The 18,883-nt window shown below is 44.2% G+C and overlaps 1 protein-coding gene across 1 annotated transcript in view; it reads left to right on the top strand.

The window, feature by feature from the left end:
- Positions 1–5,659: 5,659 nt before the first annotated feature.
- LOC135227042 (TP53-binding protein 1-like) overlaps positions 5,660–18,883 on the top strand; it is a 125,132-nt gene continuing 111,908 nt past the window's right edge. Inside the window, exons 1-3 of the mRNA XM_064266835.1 lie at positions 5,660–5,789; positions 6,183–6,304; positions 6,769–6,870. Of these exons, the coding sequence (XP_064122905.1) occupies positions 6,187–6,304; positions 6,769–6,870 (220 nt within the window). The 5' untranslated portion in view covers positions 5,660–5,789; positions 6,183–6,186. The remainder of the gene's footprint in view (positions 5,790–6,182; positions 6,305–6,768; positions 6,871–18,883) is intronic.

Genomic DNA, 18,883 nt, shown 5'->3' with positions numbered 1-18,883 from the left:
AATCGAACTAGTGACAGAACATCATTCAGCATGCTTTTACAACCGCCTTTTCCTAGTTCCGAAATCCTCAGGGGGATGGAGACCGGTGTTAGACGTAAGCGCCCTGAACTTCTTCGTAGAAAAGAAGAAGTTTACGATGGAGACCACTTCTTCAGTGCTGGCAGCGCTGCGTCCCAGGGGACTGGATGGTGTCCTTGGACTTACAGGACGCTTACTTCCACGACCAGATCCATCCTTTCTCGAGGAAGTACCTCAGATTCATGATGGGGGGAAGAATTTTCCAATTCAGGGCCCTGTGCTTTGGCCTCTTGACGGCCCCTCAAGTGTTCATGGGGATCTTGAGGAATGTAGCTCAATGGCTTCATCTGGAAGGGGTGAGGATATCCTGTACCTCGACGATTGGTTGGCTTATAAGGGCCAATTCGAAAGATCGTTGTCTGAAGGACTTACAGAAAACCTGGAATTGACGAGTTCGTTGGGGCTTCTGGTCAATTTCCAGAAGTCAAGTTTAATACCCGATCAAGAGTGTGTTTATCTTGGGGATCCAGATGAACTCTCAGAGTTTTCAGGCTTTTCCATCTCAGGAAAGGATAGCCCGGGACTCGAGAAAGTAACAACCTTCTTAGGGAAAGAAGTATGCACAGCGAGGGATGGATGAGTCTGCTGGGGACGCTCTCCTCGCTGGAGCAATTCGTTTCCCTAGGAAGGTTGCACCTGAGACCGCTCTAGTTCTTTTTTCATCAGGAATTGGAGTCGTCGTTCTCAGGATTTGACGTTCTCCCTGTCCATTTCTCAACAAGTCAAGGAGGAACTAGCATGGTGAGCAGATCCCAACAAGTTTGCGCAGGGACTGTCTCTGCAATCCCAGAGCCCAACCTAGTGTTGTTCTCCGACGCGTCGGAGACAGGTTGGGGGGCGACTCTGGGAACCAAAGAGGTGTCAGGTACTGGGTGGGGGACCAGGTGTCCTGGCAACATCAACAGAAAAGAAACTGATGGCCGTGTGGTTGGCTTTGAAAGCGTTCGAATCCAGCGTCAGAGAATCCGTGGTGCAGATCAACTCGGACAACACCACGGCTCTGGCATACATCAGGAAACGGGGGGAACGCATTCCTTCTCTCTGTACGAAACAGCAAGAGACCTCCTTCTGTGGGCCGAAGAAAGGAGAATCTAAGCTTCTCACCAGATTCGTACAGGGAGAGAGGAATGTGAGAGCAGATCTCCTCAGCAGGAAAGACCAGTTCCTTCCCACAGAGTGGACTCTTCACCAAGATGTATGCCGGAGCCTTTGGAAGTTGTGGGGCAGGCCTCACATAGACCTATTTGCCACATCAAGAAACACGAGACTGGATCTTTATTGCTCTCCCATCTCGGATCCAGGGGCAATAAGGATAGATGCACTTCTTCTCGACTGGAAAGGGCTCGATGTTTACGCGTTTCCTCCCTTCAAGATTCTGGGGATAACGCTAAAAAAGTTTGCAGAGTCAGATTCGACGAGGATGACATTAATCGCTCCCTTTTGGCCAGCCCAAGAATGGTTCACAGAGGTACTGGAATAGTTAGTGAACCTTCCAGGATCGCTCCCTCTAAGGAGCGATCTACTCAAACAACCCCACTTCGACAGGTACCCACCAAAAATCAAAAATCCCCGCTCTCAGTCTGACTGGCTTCAGACTGTCCAAAGTCTGGTCAGAGCGAAAGGCTTTTCAACAACAGCTGCTAAAGCAATCGCAAGAGCTAGGAGGTCTTCCACCTTACGAGTATACCAGTCGAAGTGGGATGTCTTCAGACGGTGGTGCAAGAGGAATAACGTTTCCTCTTCCAGTACCTCTGTGACCCAGATTGCGGATTTCCTTCTATTTCTGAAGCAAGAATGTGGTCTAGTGGTTTTGACCGTTAAAGGATATCGCAGTATGTTGGCGGCGGTCTTTAGACACAGAGGCCTCAGTATATCTGAGAATAAGGACCTGCATGACCTTATTAGGTCTTTTGAAACAGTGAAGAAGCAGTCTCCTAAAACACCGAACTGGAATTTAGACGTGGTTCTTCAGTTTCTCGGATCGTTTAGATTTGAACCCCCTAGTTCAGCCTCGTTCAAGGACCTGGCAAAGAAGGCTCTGTTCCTTATGGCTCTAGCTTCCGCCAAGAGGGTGAGTGAGCTTCAAGCGATTGAGGGAAATGTTGGATTTAAGGAGGAGTCTATGGTTTGTTCTTTCCTCCCTGGGTTTCTGGCAAAGAACGAGAACCCATCAAATCCATGGCCCAGGAGCTTCGAAATTCGTGGGTTATCTTCTCTTGTAGGGGAAGAGCCTGAGAGAACTCTTTGCCTGGTGAGGATTGTAAAATATTACCTTAAGAGAAAAGAGCAAGGAAGGGCAATCAAGAGGTCCTTTGGTGCTCCGTAAAGGACCCCACTCGACCCCTATCGAAGAACGCGCTGTCCTTCTTCTTAAGAAACCTCATTAAAGAAGCACATGTTTCTTGTAAGGAAGACCATTTAAGCTTCTTAAGGTAAAAGCCCACGAATTGAGAGCCATAGCGACTTCGCTTGCTTTTAACAAGAATATGTCCGTGCGGAACCTGATGGAGGCAACTATCTGGAGATGCCACTCGGTTTTCGCAAACCACTACTTGCGTGATGTGAGAATCACTTCTGAAAAATGCTTCGCCTTGGGCCCGTACGTATCGGCGGATTCGGTGCTGGGGCAGGGAGCTGGAACTCATCCTTGTTAGATGTATATATTTTTTTACCCTATGTTTTGTTTTTGTTGTTTATAGTTGTCTGAAAGAGGATGCAGGGAGGCATCTCTTTATGTCGTAGTACTAACCCTAGGTAGTTTGGTTAGGTGGTCTGATGAGTTTTGGCTTGGTTTAGGTGGTCTGATGAGTTTTGGCTCCTTGCGGTAGTAGTGGTTAGGATCTGTTAAGTAAGCGGACGAGTTCCCTTTAACAGGATCCGACTTGGATTCTACCACACAAAGGGATCAGATATCCCGGTGGTAGATCCGAGAGTCTTTCAGCAACAGGTCACGTCCTAGCTGTAGCTCTCCAGGCAATGCAGACTCAGAGACAGTATCAATGAAGTCTTCTGCCTGAACAGGTAAGAACCAAGGTTTTTTATATCCTACAACACCAGCTGTTTCCCTTCTTTCCATATTTGTTTAGCTGTCTCTTACCCTCCACCAAGGGTGCCAATCAGCTAAGTATATATCTGACAGGAAAAGTTCATGTACAAAAATGATATTGTTAAATTACAATAAAGTTTTGTACATACATACCTGGCAGATATATACGTCTAATGGCCCGCCCAGCCTCCCCTCAGGAGACAGGTGGAAGAGAAAATCTGACAGGAAAGTGGGATTGGTTCGTACACCCGCCACCCAGCGGCGGGTAAGGTAGACCACCTGACCTACCTGTCGCGTGTGCCGCGGGATTTGAAATTCTGTCGGGAACGTCGGAGACTAAAGCTAAGTATATATCTGCCAGGTAAGTATGTACAAAACTTTATTGTAGTTTAACATATCATATTTACTAGCGCCAGCTGGAACCAGTAGAATTAAGATTAAACTTGTGCGATCCAGGAATTATTGGCATCTATACCAGGTCACGGGGCATGTATACCCAGAATGCCCTCGGTGTGATGTGACCCGCCAGTTATCTTTGTACCACCTTTAAAATAGGATGTATTCTCTGTTTATCTGTTTAAAGCCGGTTTTAGTTTGCCCGTTTTTATCCATTTCACTTTCATTTTTCTTATTAATTCTCTTCTTTTGAGTGTGCTCAGTATGGATGTGAGCTGTAAGAGTGTGTAAGTGGTGAGTTGTAACAATGAGTGAGTCAGATTCTTGCAAGAAAGTATTTTCAGGACTGGGAGAAGATCTCTGTTGTAACAGTTAGGCAGCCTTTGGTGAGAAAATATCTTCGGACTTTGGGAACAGCCCCGTTGTAACAGGCAGCTTTTGGTGAGAAAAAAATCTCATGAACTGACTGACCTCATGTTGAGGTCAGTTTGCAAACTGACCTCAAGATGAGGGAGATTGATGCAAAAGTTTGTTATTAATGTTGAATGGATAACGACAGTTGATCATGACAAGAGATTTATGGTATAGGTCAGAAGAATTGAAAAGATTGTTAAGTTTGCCAACTTGAATAGTAAAGAAAGTTGTTGCATGAAATTTATAACTTATTCAGGATTGAAGTTAAACTTAATTTAATGATCATGTATTTTTTGTAAGGTAAAAAGGATTATGTTTTAATAACTTAGAAGTTTGCCCTATTGTACTTGTATGTACATACTACATGCCCTATTGTACTTGTATGTACATACTTGTAGTATGTACATATACTGTCTTTATGAAGAGCAACAGGTTCCCTGAAAGATTTTCTTTTTCAGGTAGAAGAAAACTGCATACATTATCACTAGGATTACCTGATGACCCAGAGAGTGAAGGTTTACCATTCCTTGCATTAGAGTGGGATCCACAGTTTCCTCCTACACCAGCACCTGAAAATGGACAGTACACGGAGAGTTATTTCCCGTCTACCAAAGGAAAAGACGACACCAGTGGCAGTAAAATTCCTCTTGCAACTGAAAGTTGCAATGGTCAAAGCACTGTTTGGGAAGGATGTTCCACAAGCTGGTTGACTAGAGATGCAGGTTAGTGTGCGGTTGGTTAAGTGATCTTTTATGTTGTGGAATGGTTTCTTTAAGGCTACAGTATTTCAAAAGTATAGTTTGTATATTAAATTTTGGTATTTTTAAAAGTTGTGCAAATTACTACTTTGTAGTCATAGTACATCTTTGAAAGATTACAACTTTTATTTTATTTTTCCTGTATAAAGCAACTCATGTTGAAAAATGATGGCCTTTGAAGAAGAAAATTAAGTCACTGTCAAATTCATCCTTTAGTTATAATCAAGGATGATACTCCTGTGATGGAAAAAAAAAACCATTTCTTCAAATTGCATTTTTCATCCTCACAGAAGCTTCATCAATAATGCCTCAGACACTTCACTTATCCCAAATGGAGTCTCACTTCCTTCCACTTAAAATACTTAATGCTTTAGGTCATACAATGAATTAAAAGGCAGAAAGCAGTGCAGTTGGGTGTGTTAGTGGGGTACTGCCAAGAAACATTTAGAAAATGTAGGGAAGGCTTAGGATGAAAAATGCTAGATTAGGAAGATGAAGATTAGTTAGAATTGTAGACAGATTAATAAGTGAAAAACGAGAGAGGGACCATAATATTTCCACTAGAAGCAGACAAGGAAACAGTTGAATCACAGAAAACTGAGAACTCTTGTAGGAAAGGTTCAGAATATTTTCCAGGTGTTGTTAGCTTTATTTATAAGATTTTATCAATATAGAAAAATTAACTTCTATTAAGTTGACCTTTCATATTTGCTTCTTATTACTATAAAATGCAAGTCATGTATGAGTTTTTGTGGACCTAGAATATCAAGTAAGGTTTTTGTGTTGTGAATGATTCATTTTACCCTCAAATTTCAGAGGCATCTGGCATAAGAACGGTATCTGGAGGAAGTGGAGACAAAACGTCTAGTAAGGACAAAAAAGATTTAAATGAAGGTACAAAACGAGAAGAAAAAAATATTGATGACAGAGGAGGAGGAGGATCTAAACCTGGTGGGAGGGATGGAGGTGGAGGGGATGAAAGCGGGGATGAAGGAAATGGTGATGATGACGACAATGATCTAAGAAAAAGGACCAAAGATAGTATGAAAGAGGAGGAGGCAAAGCAGTCATGAACCATCAAGTGATTCCAGTGAAGGTAGGTTGTCCCATGTAAATGTTGTGTAAGGAAGATATTTCTAATCGCTTGTGTTGTTTGGTAGAGAAAAACGCATCCTTTAAGCCAATTGTTTCCATAGTGATCCTTCTCTAAAGTAACTTTTTCCCATAATCTCTGGAGCCATTATGAGTCATGCAGAATGTAAGATATTGCTCTACACATACTGCACTTCATAGGGATGAAGTGCCTGCAGTGTTCTTATGTAAGTGTTAGATTGACAAAGATGTGCTTATGATTACACCACTTCCAACCCTTGTGTCAAAAGAATTATCCAGTAATCAAAATTTTTTCAGATTTGGCAAGTAAGAAATTTGAAAGCAGATTAGCATGTATTTATGTCAAACTGTCTCATCTAATTGGTGTATAATTTCAGGTCAATGAATGTAGCAGATAGTCAGTGTCAGATAACGGGTAGTGAGAAGGCTGGTAGTAATGAGGAATTGGGCTTGGGTTCTAAGTCTCCTAGAGAAGAGGATCCATGCAGGATAAAGTTTGGTAGGTGCTAAAAAATCATAAAAGCTTAGTATAGAGGAAAGTTGAATGTACTCTCTGTTGTGTTTTGTAAGGATTCGAGAACATATCATGTGCTGAGACTATATATCTATTTGCATGTTGGATTTTTTTATTTTTATTTTGCTACACTTTTGTTGGGCACATTTTGGGCTTTTGTCAAGTATCACACAAAAATCAGTGGGAGATAACCAGAAGTTGTTATTGTATAGTAGAATTTCATGATTTCAGAAGTTACATAGGAAGTTGTGTTTTATTTCCATCAAATGCATGTAGATTTATAGCATATTTTAGCTGTTTGTCGTTAACAGTCAGTTTGAGCAGGTCAAGGTATTATCAGGTAGTTTGACTGTGGCAGTTTTACAGTGTTCAAAGTGAAATAGTGTAAGCATTTGTTTCCTGCACATTGTGTCAGTTATCATAAATTATTTGGCATTTTGTAATTTCAGGTGGGGGAGAAGATGTCATTTCTGAAAGAGATCTGTTTTCTAGTCAGACTGAGCCTTTAAAGGTTGCCAAGAAACAAAAGAAGTCAGACTTCAAGCAATTAGGTATTTGTTTTGGTTTTACATAAAGTCTTCTGTATGTAGGAATATGAAATTTGTTCAAATTTCATTTGATTACATTTTATATTATACAATTTTCTCTTGTAAATAATTCCTTTGTACAAGTGCATATTCATAGTATGTATATAAATGTTTTCACCTTTTGTAATTGTTTTCAGTTTTTTGTTTTTATATCTTATTTTCATTTCTCAATACATAGTTTTTTAAATTATACTGTAGTGTAGCTGTTATTTTTACACTATAGAACCCCAAGACCCCATCACTCTTTCCACTAAGAGGGTATTCTGAGAGTCACTAAAAAATAACTAGACCCTAAGTAACTGTTCCAAACTAAAGTAGCCAGGTTTTTATTTTTTATGCCCTGTCAGATGTTGACCCCTATGCATCCTTGAAAACACATCTGGTCACTCACTTTTAGGACGTGAATGAGGGTGAGGTTGAATGACATGTCGCTTTACCTGTAGAATTTGAGCAGCTGACATAATTGAGAAAAATATTTATTGCAAATGTTGACAACTGCTGCTTAAAAATGGAAAATTATGAGTACTCCTTCTTATCAAATAATTATGTCACACTAGTGCATTAAAGCCTATTGAAAATAGGTTTATGAAAGTATGAACAAGTAGGGTACCTGTCATAATCCGGATTCATTTAACTCCCATTTTGAGAATCATGGTCAACGTTCTTTGTTTTCAAAACAAACTAACATTTTTTTGTTTTGTTAACAAGATTGCCAATAAAATGCCTTTGAGACAGATAACTGAAAGTGATTGGTGAGTAGACACTACAGTCCATTAGTCAGTCTTACAAAACACATAGACAATGAACATCATTCAAGTTACAGTAGTTTTACTGAAAAAATATAAATGAAGGTTAACCATCCAGTAAACATATTCTACTTTGCTGCTAAAAGGAAGAAATGATGATAAAACTGATATCGTAGATAGCAAAAATCAAGTTTAATAAACAAACCTTACCATTGAACATTAAAATAATTGAGTTGCATGATCCCAAGCCTGTTTAATGTGAAAACTGCTCGAGTTATGGAGATGAAAAAAATTTCACGATCCTAAATGTGCATTTTAATGTATGACACTTACCTGGCAGGTATATATATAGCTATATTCTCTGTTCCACCTGGCAGAAATTTTCAAAACTCGCGGCAAACGCTAGTAACCTATTAGTAGTTCAGGCAACCACCACCCCGTTACCGTGGCGCTAGCGCTAGGAACCGTTCCCAATTGGGCCAGATTTTCTCTGCCAGCCGAACCGGCAACATTGTTGGTGGTTCCCTGCTAGGATTTTCATTCTCGTTGCTGACTTTTCATGGATCTTTGGTATTGTACTCGGAAACGTTAGCTTGGCATTCGCTTTGGATTGTTCTTTAAAGATGTCTGATACTGGAAGTATGTTTAGAGTTTGTGTAAAAGAGGGGTGTAAGGTAAGGTTGCCGAAGCTTCGGTCGACCCTCATACCATTTGTAAGAAGTGTAGAGAGAATGTGTGTACTTGGGAGAATAGGTGGTTTTGAATGTGAGAATTTATCAGAGAAGGAATGGAAGATACTTATGAAATATGTTGAAAGGCTTGAGAAAGATCGTGTAAGGAGATCTGTTTCTCGTAGTAGAAGTCGAATTCTTCTAGCAAAAGGAGTGAATGTATTTCCTCTCCAGCTCCTTCTAACGTAGAATTGGTAGTTCCTTCTCCCCAGGTATCTCCTGCGCCCGCTGCTGTATCGGAGGAGGCGAAACGATACACAGATTGTGAAGGTGTTCGCTGCCCTTGCGTCCATGGGCGACCAGATACAGCGACTTACGGATAAAGTTAGTGCTTTTGATGTCAGTGAAAGTGTAGTGGAGGGGGCGTCTGATCGTCTCTCTCGTGCTCCTAGACCTAGACCTCTGTCAAGCTCCCAGACCCAAGGGAGAAGGCATGTCGACAGTCGAAGGGAGGCGAGAGAGGTTTTGTCGCGGTCAGGCGTCCCTTTGAACAGTCCTGTTGCAAAGTTCCCAGGCTGTTGCAGTTCGCTGCAGATAAAAGCGTAACTGGGAAGTGTGCGTCCTCGGATGGTTCGACTTCCGAGCGGGAAACGTCGGTATGCAGTTGTGTCTCGCCCCCTCGAGGGACTTTCAGGACATCGACCGCTCTCGAGAGACATGCTCAAGATCGTGAGGGCTTGGAGTAGTCCTGAGGTGTTGTCCTCCTCGGAAGACGGGGACGCAGTTCCGATCAAGAGGAAGAGGATTTTTCGTGCTAAAGAGGACTTAGTACGGCCTTCTCGTCCTTGGATTTCGATGAGAGACTCTCCTCCATCTTCTTGTTTGTCTTCCCCTCGTCTCTCTCTGTCGGGTAGAGTACAAGATCGCTCTCGTTATGTCGCAGTCCTGCTCGTAATCCTCCTCCTTCGTCCTCTGCCATTCAGGAAGATAGTACGAAGGGTTTCTTAAGGGAAATGCAGTCTAAGGCTGGCAGTTCTTGTGAAGTCTTGGGATGCGCCTGTGCAGGCATCTTCGAGGCGGAAGGACGATTTCCATCCCGTTAAGTCTTCTAAGAGGAAGACAAGGACGCGTTTTCTTCGCAGAGGACGCAGGACGCACTGGCGCTACGAGGACAGGCGATCGCTTGGTTATTCAGGACGCAGAACGCAGGAAGAAGAAAATGGTTTTCGGAAGAAGCAGGACGCAAACGTCAGGACTCGGGATCAATTGTGGACGCAAGACGCAGGCGACACGAAGTCAGATGTGTCTACGATGGACACAGGCGGCAGGACACCGAGAGGCGGCAGGACGCCGATTCTTCGTTAGTTTCCGCAGGACGCAGGCGGCAGGACGTTATTCCGTCAGCGAAGCGTCAACACGACAGTGATTGCAAGACATTTCTTCAGCAGAAGAGGAATTGGAATTAGTTGAGGAAAAGAATACGGAACCTTCTTCAGATTACAAGATTCTGACTTCACGTCTTCTTTCTATTTTTGAAGGGGAATTCAAACCGACAGCTCCTTTATCTCCCTTATTGCAGTTTTCCAAGACTAGGACTCCAAACAAGTCCTCTTTCCTTAAGATCTCTGTCAATTTCGGCGAAGAAGGCCTTCAACGTGTGAATGACTGGATGAAGGATAAGAAAGAAGCGGGAAAATATCTCTTTTGCTTTTCCACCAGCTAAGTTAGCATCGAAGTCAGGAGTATGGTACGCTACTGGAGAAAGTCTAGGCCTGGGAGTACCTGCCTCCTCCCAGGGGGACTTCTCCAGTATAGTAGACAGCTCACGCAGACAGGCGTTACAGTCTGCTAAGGTCTGGTGGACTTCGTCCGAGTTTGACCATCTTTTTAAAGGGATTTTTAGGACTTTCGAAGTCTTCAATTTCCAAGATTGGTCTTTGGGAGCACTGGCGAACTCCCTAGAAGAAGTAAGATTCGCAGGATATAGAAGCAGCTAAGAGCATTATGTCCTGCATGGACAAGGCTCTGAGAGACGGAACGAATGAACTGGCTTCTTTGTTCACAGCAGGAGTACTAAAGAAGAGATCGCTGTTGTGTTCTTTCGCTTCAAAAGGGGTTTTTAAACTCTCAGAAATCGGAGTTGCTGTTCTCTCCCCTTTCGAAACAGCTGTTTCCTTCAGAGGTGATTAGGGATATAGCTTCTCTCCCTTTCTCAGAAGGCCACTCAAGATCTTCTCTCGTCTTCAGTTAAGAAGTTATTACCATCCAAGTTGGTTAAGAAAACTCCAAAGGAAACTAGGCCTTCGCAACAGCCCTTTCGAGGCAGAACATTCGCTCGACCCGCCTTTAGGGGTAAGAGAGTACCCACTAAAAGAGGAGCCAAGACCACCTCTAAAGAATGAGATATCAGTCCTCCAGACGACAGTGGGAGCCAGACTTCAAGGTTTTTGGGAAGTTTGGCAGAACATGAAGGCAGATCCCTGGGCTGTCAACGTAGCTCGGGAAGGGTACAAGATTCCTTTCTTGAAGAGACCTCCTCTCGCAACATCTCCAGAGCCCTCGGGGCAAATTACAACGATTTAGTGAAGAAAGCGGCTCTGTGGGAGCAAGTAGCTTCCATGCTAGAGAAAGGAGCCATAGAGCCTGTTCTGGATCACGAATCTCCGGGATTTTACAACCGGTTGTTCCTGTTGCAAAGTCCTCGGGAGGTTGGAGGCCAGTTCTGGATGTAAGTCAACTGAAATCTTTTCGTAGAAAAGACCAAGTTCACTATGGAGACGAACGATTCAGTCCAGGGGACTGGATGGTGACCCTGGACTTACAAGACGCATACTTTCATATTCCGATTCATCCAGGAAGCAGGAAGTATTTAAGGTTTGTGATTCAGGACAGGGTCTTTCAGTTTCAAGGCCTGTGCTTCGGCCTTTGCACAGTCCCCCAAGTGTTCACGAGGATGATGTCCAAGTGGCGAGATGGTTGCATTTAAGAGGGATCATAGTGTCTTTTTATCTGGACGACTGGTTGATAAGATCCCAATCAAGAAGTCAATGTCTGGAGGACTTGAATCAAACATTGAACTTAGCAAAAGACCTAGGTCTTGTGGTAAACATGGGAAAGTCTCAATTGAATCCCCAACAACAGATAGTTTATTCGGGGATTCAGATATCGTCAGTGACTTTTCGGGCTTTCCGTCCCCCGAAAGGCAAGCCTATGCATTCGGAAGGTGCAGGACTTTCTAAAGAAAGACCGATGCTCAGCAAGAGAGTGGATGAGTCTACTGGCACACTCTCTTCGCTAGAGAGGTTCATTTCTTTAGGAAGAATGCTGCACATGAGACCTCTACAGTTTTTCCTGAAGGATTCATGGCCAAGAAAATTGCAACCGGATTCCTTCCAGTTTCTAATTCCTGGCGAAGTGAAGGAGGAATTAAAGTGGTGGCTAACTCCAGGCAGGTTAGCAAGAGGGATGTCGCTTCAGCAGAAGAGCCCAGACCTCATCTTGTATTCCGACGCGTCGGATGCGGGTTGGGAGCGACATTAGGCCCTCAAGAGGTGTCGGGACTTTGGAGCAAGGAAGAAACAAGTTGGCACATAAACAGGAAGAACTGATGGCAATTTTTTTGGCCTTGAAGCACTTCAGAGAGTTGATTCGAGACAAGACAGTGCAGATCAACTCGGACAACACCACGGCTCTGGCATACATCCGCAAACAAGGAGGGACTCATTCTTTTCCCCTTTACAAGCTGCAAAGGAAGTTCTGCTTTGGGCGGAAGAGGAAAGCGTCGTGCTGCTCACCAGGTTTATACAAGGAGAGAAAAATGTGAGTGCGGGCCTGTTGAGCAGAAGAGAACAACTTCTCTCGACGGAGTGGACGTTGCACATGGAGGTTTGCCAGAGCCTGTGGAAGTTGTGCCGTCCGGTAGTAGATCTGTTTGCGACAGCCAGAACAAAAAGGTTACCAACCTATTGCTCTCCGGTTCCAGATCAGGAAGCAGTGGCGGTCGACGCATTCCTGATGGATTGGACAAACTTAGATGTGTACACTTTTCCTCCGTTCAAGGTACTGGGGAAAGTTTATGAAGAAGTTCAGGGAGAGCCAAGGAACGAGGATGACCTTAATACCCCCGTTTGGCCGGCCCAAAGTTGGTTCACAGAGGTACTGGAATGGACAATAGATACGCAAGGACTCTTCCTCGAAGAGTAGATTTACTCAGACAACCCCACTTCGACAGGTTTCACAAGAATACCCTCGCTCTGGGTCTGACTGCGTTCAGACTATCGAAAGTCTTGTCAGAGCGAGGGGATATTCTAGAGAGGTGGCCAGTGCAGTGGCTAGAGCCAGAAGAACCTCCACAATCACAGTATATCAGTCGAAGTGGGAGAATTTCCGGAAGTGGTGTAAGGACAGGAAAGTGTCTTCATCCAGTACCTCTGTGACCCAAATCGCAGATTTCCTTCTATACTTGAGGAAGGAATTGGGTTTGTCAGTTTCGACAATCAAAGGTTATAAAAGTATGCTAACCTCAGTGTTTAGACACAGAGATCTAGACATCTCGAATAACTTAGACCTTAGAGATCTGATTAGGTCATTTGGTACCAAGAAACAACCCCAATGCAGGCCACCTGCTTGGAACATCGATGTGGTCTTGAAGTATTTAACCTCTAGCAAATTCGAGCCTTTAGAGAAATCCTCTCTGAGAGATGTTGCTAAGAAAACTATCTTTTGTTCATGAAACTTACCTGTCAGATATATATATAGCTGTATTTTCTGAAGTCCGACAGAATTTAAAAAACTTCCGACACACGCAGTGGTCGGCCAGGTGGTTAGTACCCATTCCCGCCGCTGGGAGGCGGGTATCAGGAACCATTCCCATTTTCTATTCATAATTTTTCTGTCGCCGGTGCTGAAAACACCTGTTTTCAGTACCTCCGTCTTAGGATTTTGGAAACTTCATTGCCGCTAAGTATCCTAATTGTCTTTTGATTTATTTACTTGGATTTGTGGCTAGGCATATGCTATCTTAAATTGATTTGAATTTGATTCATTTTTGCATAAGATATCTGAATCTAGTTAGGCTAGTTTCAGAGGGGTTGTCTGCAAAGATAGGGAGTGGCTACCGAAAGCTTCGGTAGATCCGCACTTGGTAGGCACGAGGGGTTTGGGTCTGCTTCTTTGTTGAGATTTGTCATGTAAGGAGTGTGAGACTTTGTCTATTCCGTAAGGAAGACGTATGATTCGTATGTACGCAATTAATCAGTAAACATGTCTATTCCGTAAGGAAAAAGTATGATTCGTATGTACGCAATTAATCAGTAAACAAAAGTCAGGGTAGTGAACCTGCTAACCTTCCTGTAGACTTTATTTTGCCTAACCTATAGTATGGCCTACGGGGTTATGAATATGACTGCGAGAGGTGATCGCTCTCCTTCATTGTTGTGAGAGTGCTACTTCTGTTATTGTACTCCTAACCCTGTAATGTTGCCTTCGGGCCCTAAAACAGTGTCTGTAGAGGTTATTGCCCTTTTCTTTTCTATATACTTTTTCGATTCGTAACTTAGAATCGAAAGTGCTTGCTTTAGAGAGCAATAGTGAAGTGGCTAAGTGCAGTGACAGTGCCCCTTGTGTAGTGGAGGGTGCGTCAGATCGGCCTTTATAACGCCTCTAGGTCTAGACCTCTGTCGGACTCCCAGGACCACAGGGAGAGGGCATGTCGAAAGCCGAAGGAGGGTTACGAGGAACCCCCACCGATCTGGCGTGCCTTTGGCAGTTTCTGATGAAAATCCCCAGACTGCCAAAGTTCGTGCACGTGCGAATCCTGAAGGATTGCTTCTCGCTCCTCCAAGGCGTCCTCCCCGCGCGAAGGGTTGGAGCTCTCGGAAGGACTCGCGCCCTCTAAGAAGCTTTAGAGAAGAGGACGCTTCATGTCCTCTCTCTCGTCAGGAGGGAACGTCAGATCCGCCCCATAACGCCTCTAGGCCTGGACCTCTGTCGGACTCCCAGGACCAGGGAGAGGGCATGTCGAAAGCCGAAGGAGGGTTGGGACCCGGGGACATCGATCTGGCGTCCCTTCGGTAGGACCTGTTGACGTTTCCAGGCTGCGGAAGATCGTGCACGTGCACGAATCTCGAAGGACTCGCGCCCTCTAAATAGAAGCTTTATAGAAGAGGACGCTTCACGTCCCCTCACTCTCTCGTTATGCGTTTCAGTGAGAAGTAAGAAGGCGAACGTCGCCTGATCACGTGTACGTCTTTCCACCGAGAAATATGAAAAGAAGGCAGTTTCTCTCGCTTGTTTTGACGCCTGTCAGGAGCGTGACGCTTTTCCGCACGCTTCTTTTGACGCTCGGCTTGAACGGGACGCTCGGATGGAGCCATGGCGCGCGCCAGTGGAAGCCGAGCGTCCATCGCCAGTGGACGCCGACCGCGCTTTTTTGGGCGCCAGGACGCCGAGCGTCTCGCAAATGGACGTCCGAGCGCGCGCCAGCGCACACCCCAGGTTTGTCTCCTGGCTGAACGTTTCTGTTGAACTCTTCAACTTCAAGCTCTTGTTTAAGATTTGAGCCTCAAGAATGTGAAAAGTAATCAGTGCTACGGAGGAAGCTTAAAGTGAACAGACAACTTCGTCTTCGAAACCCAGCAAGACCTCGGGTTTCGTGAATTCGAGGTCTCTGTCAATATTATATTGCTTTTCGCAAAGGTGGATGGAGTTAAGGAAAGCTCAAGGAAGATCTCGTTTTCTCTACCGCAGTCAAGACTTTGCGATAAGGCAGTTACGGGTTATGTAAAGGCTCGACGTCTCGGCGACGTTCAATAGGATTCTTGCAAAGGCATTCATCAAAAGGATGCTCTTCAGGAAAGCGCAAGACAGGACTTCCTTGCCACCTTTGCCATACTGCCAATAAATTTTAAGCTTTAGCAGGCATTAGTTGTGATACGGGAGAGGAAGCTGGTTGGAGAGTTTCTCCTCTCTTCCCAGGATAATTTTGCAAGCTTTTTAGCCCATCTGAATGGGTTTTTCAGATGATAGATTGTTAGTTTCTAGTCGGGACTACGCTGCCGAATTGAACATTGTCGTTCTACCTGCCGTAAGCCCTGTCTCTTAACAGGATTCTTGCCCTTTCTCGTTTGAGACGGGAATCGGAAAAATAAAATGCTCGACTTCCTGGATTACGTTTGTCAATTCAGTGACTTTCCCACATTGACAATATACTATCGTTTTGTCAAGTAAGTGGGTATCCCCTCATTGACAAAATATCTCTTTGTCCCGTAAATGGGTTAGTTCTCATTGACAAAACATCTCTTTTAACTTGATATTGCGTAAGCGAAGAAGCTCTTATTGACTAGATTCGGAAGAGCTCTCATTCGTCATTCGCAGACTCGTACAAGAAATAGACTTGTAGACTACGTCAATGACGCTTATGTCCAATAACATAAGAAGCTTGAGCTGTCTGCTTCGATTCTCTAAGTTTTGTTCATGAAACTTGCCTGTCAGATATGTATGTAGCTGTATTTCCGAATTCAGCTATATATATGTCTGCCAGGTAAGTATGAACAAACTTTATTGTGATATAATAAATATTTTGCCTTGCGTTATTTTACTACTGGTTGGTTCAAAGTCATACACGCTTGCTGTAGTTACCTCTTCGGATGGCAACTGAGAGGTCTATTGTCTATTATTTTAAGGTACATTAATCGTTACTCCCTGCAGCCTTCCAGGAGTTTCCGATTTATCTTTTACCGTTGTATGGTAGTGTTCTGACGACACAAACGCATCTATATATTTAGCGTTTTCTGTTTCGCTTAAATATACCAGCTTGAGAGTCTCTTTTTGCTCAAAAATAACGGACCCATTCACTTCGTAGAATAGGGTAGCTGGCAACCCAGACATAAAGTTAAGAGACGACGTTCGTAAGCTGCTGGCTGCTGCTGTGTCTGACTGTCCAAGTTTACAACCGAGCCAGTAACAGATCGTGTGCTGTCATGCGCGGTAGTTTACGTCTCTCTCTCCTGCGGGATTGACTGACTAACCGTATCTCTGTGCTGGCGGTTACGTCTCTCCTGCGGGATTGACTGACTAACTGTATCTCTGTCCTACAATCACGGACTTTAGCCTAAGATTGAGGGGATTTCTTACGTGAATGAATAAACGTTGCATTCGTTTTGCCTTACTATGTTCAACAGTTTTCTCTTAATCCTTTCGGTGCGCGTTACCGCACGGTATAGAACTACGAGTCTACCGCAACATTGCACTTTTATATTGCTCTCCTGCTTAGGCAAAGCGCAGCCTTATAGGGAAGTAAGCATACTCGTGAGGGAATGGATGAGCTTGCTGGGGACCATTTCCTTCCTGAAGAAGTTTGTTTCCCCGAATAGACTGCAATTCAGACCGCAGTTTTTTTTCCTACCGGGAAACTGAAATATTATTCAAGATCTAGGAATTATTCTGAACATCTCTCAGTGCGTCATGATAGAAAGAAGGTGCCGGACATCTGGATAGTGTTTCAGATGTCCTGGATCTTAATCTGAAAGAAGTAAATGCAATTCGGTCGTCCCTCCAGTCCTCGAAAACGAGTTTTGGAACCAGTGGTCCACATCAATCTTGATATTCCACAGCTCTCTCATATCTTAAGAAGTATCTTCTCTCGGTCCCTGCTCGAGTTTACGAGAAAGAGCCTATTATAACAACAGGCGTAGAATGTAACGATCCTCTAGAGGTTCGTTACAGGATTGCAAAAGTCCGGTACGAATCGTCTCGATCGACCGGCAGCAACTTTTGACGTCCGAGTGGAATCTTTCTTTAGAAGTAAGTGAGAGTTGTGGAGACTTTAGGGACGCCCTTTCATTCTTCTCTTCGATATGTTGAGGACGAGAGGCTTCTTCTTCTCTGCTCCCTTTTTTTCCTCGATCCGGGATCGGTACCATTAAACGCCATCCTATGATATTAAACGGGGATGGATGTTTAGTCTCTTTTCCCCCTTTTTCAATCGCTTAGGAAATGTAATGAGATTTATGATGTCACAGGGAGCGACAATGACGCTGATCGCCCCATGTTGGCCTTCAGGATCCTGGATTCACAGAGGTCACATCCTTCCTAGTTCACTTTCCAAGGACCTTTTCCGAGAGAGTCAGTCTACTCTAACTCGAAACCGGTACCTATAACCTCTCCGCTCTGAGTCTGACAACGTTCAGGACTATCGAGATGTTGACAGGAATAAGATTACCGTCTTCCATTTCCGTCTGAAGAATGGGATAAGCTGCAGTCACAAACTATTAAAGAATACGCAAATATGTTGTTGACGGGCTTTTGGGCTCAGAGATTGCGTCTGTCAAACAACAAAGCCCTTCACGATCTTTGAGTTCTGTGGAATCTCGAAACTCGCTCACCATCTACTTTTTGTCTCACCTGTTTTCTTGGAGTCAGACACTCGTGCGAGATCAGGCGACATATAGTAGCCCTGAGTTTTCTTGTTGACGAAGTCGGTTTATACACCCCGATGATCGTGTAACATGAGACCAGGTTGGACTGTCAGGCATTCTTCCTTCGGGACTGAATCGCCCTTTTGCTCCTTGCTCCTTTCTCCTGCACCAGAAGCTCGAGTCAGAGTTGATTCGCTGACGACGTTGGTGCGTTGATACACGCCCCCCAAGTTTGCTTGAATTGAATCGCCAGGCAGTCCAGACACTCATCCTTCAGCGAAGAATAGTGCCTTATGGTCTTCAGGGTACAGCCTTGCTGTCCTTGATTCGTCTGACTGGTCAACTGGTCGGTCACTTGACTTAGTACAGACGGACTGACTGCATGTCCAGATCGAAGCTTTCAATATGGAACTTAGACGTAGTCTGAAGTTCTTGATGTCAAAGCATTCGAACCTCTCCTACCTGTTAACTTCTTGCATGTGATCAGGAATGGAACCTTCTTCTAACCACCCTAGATACGACAAAGAGGGTTAGTGAGATTTTAAGCCATCGTCACAAGTTTTGGCTTTAGAGAACACAAGGCGGTGTGCTCTCTAAGCCTTTCGTGGTGGCCTAAGAATGGAAACCCCGTTTTGTCCTTGGGCCAGGAGCTTGGAAGCAAGGATGGACACAAGTTAGTGTGGGCAGGAGCCAGAGAGAGTCCTGTGCCCTGTCAGGTCTCTCAAGTTTTAATCTACATAAAACTCAAGAAAGTCGAAGTCATTCGGGCAATCTGCAGTGTTCCGAAAAAGACCAGACTTGCCCATATCGAAGAACACCCTGGCTTTAGTGTTAAGGAGTTCTTTCAAAAAATGCTCCTTCATTGTGTTTGCACAAAGATTTGAAATCTTTTTATCTGAATGCTCACGAGGTGAGGGCGCGGCCTCGGAAGCATTTCAACAGAGCATGGCAACTCAGTAACATCCTGAGTACCATGTTTTAGCGAAGCAACTCTGTGTTCACTTCACACTCCCTGCGAGATGTGAAGATGGCATATGAGATCTGCTGCTCGCTAGGGCCATACGTGTCTGCAGACACAATCTTGGGGGCAAGAAGTACCACTCATCCTATCCTGTAGAAAATGGTTAGGAAGAGCTCTTAATTT

The sequence above is a fragment of the Macrobrachium nipponense genome, chromosome 15, assembly GCF_015104395.2.
Source record: "Macrobrachium nipponense isolate FS-2020 chromosome 15, ASM1510439v2, whole genome shotgun sequence".
Taxonomy (NCBI): domain Eukaryota; kingdom Metazoa; phylum Arthropoda; class Malacostraca; order Decapoda; family Palaemonidae; genus Macrobrachium; species Macrobrachium nipponense.
This window is presented reverse-complemented; position numbering and strand designations above follow the sequence as displayed.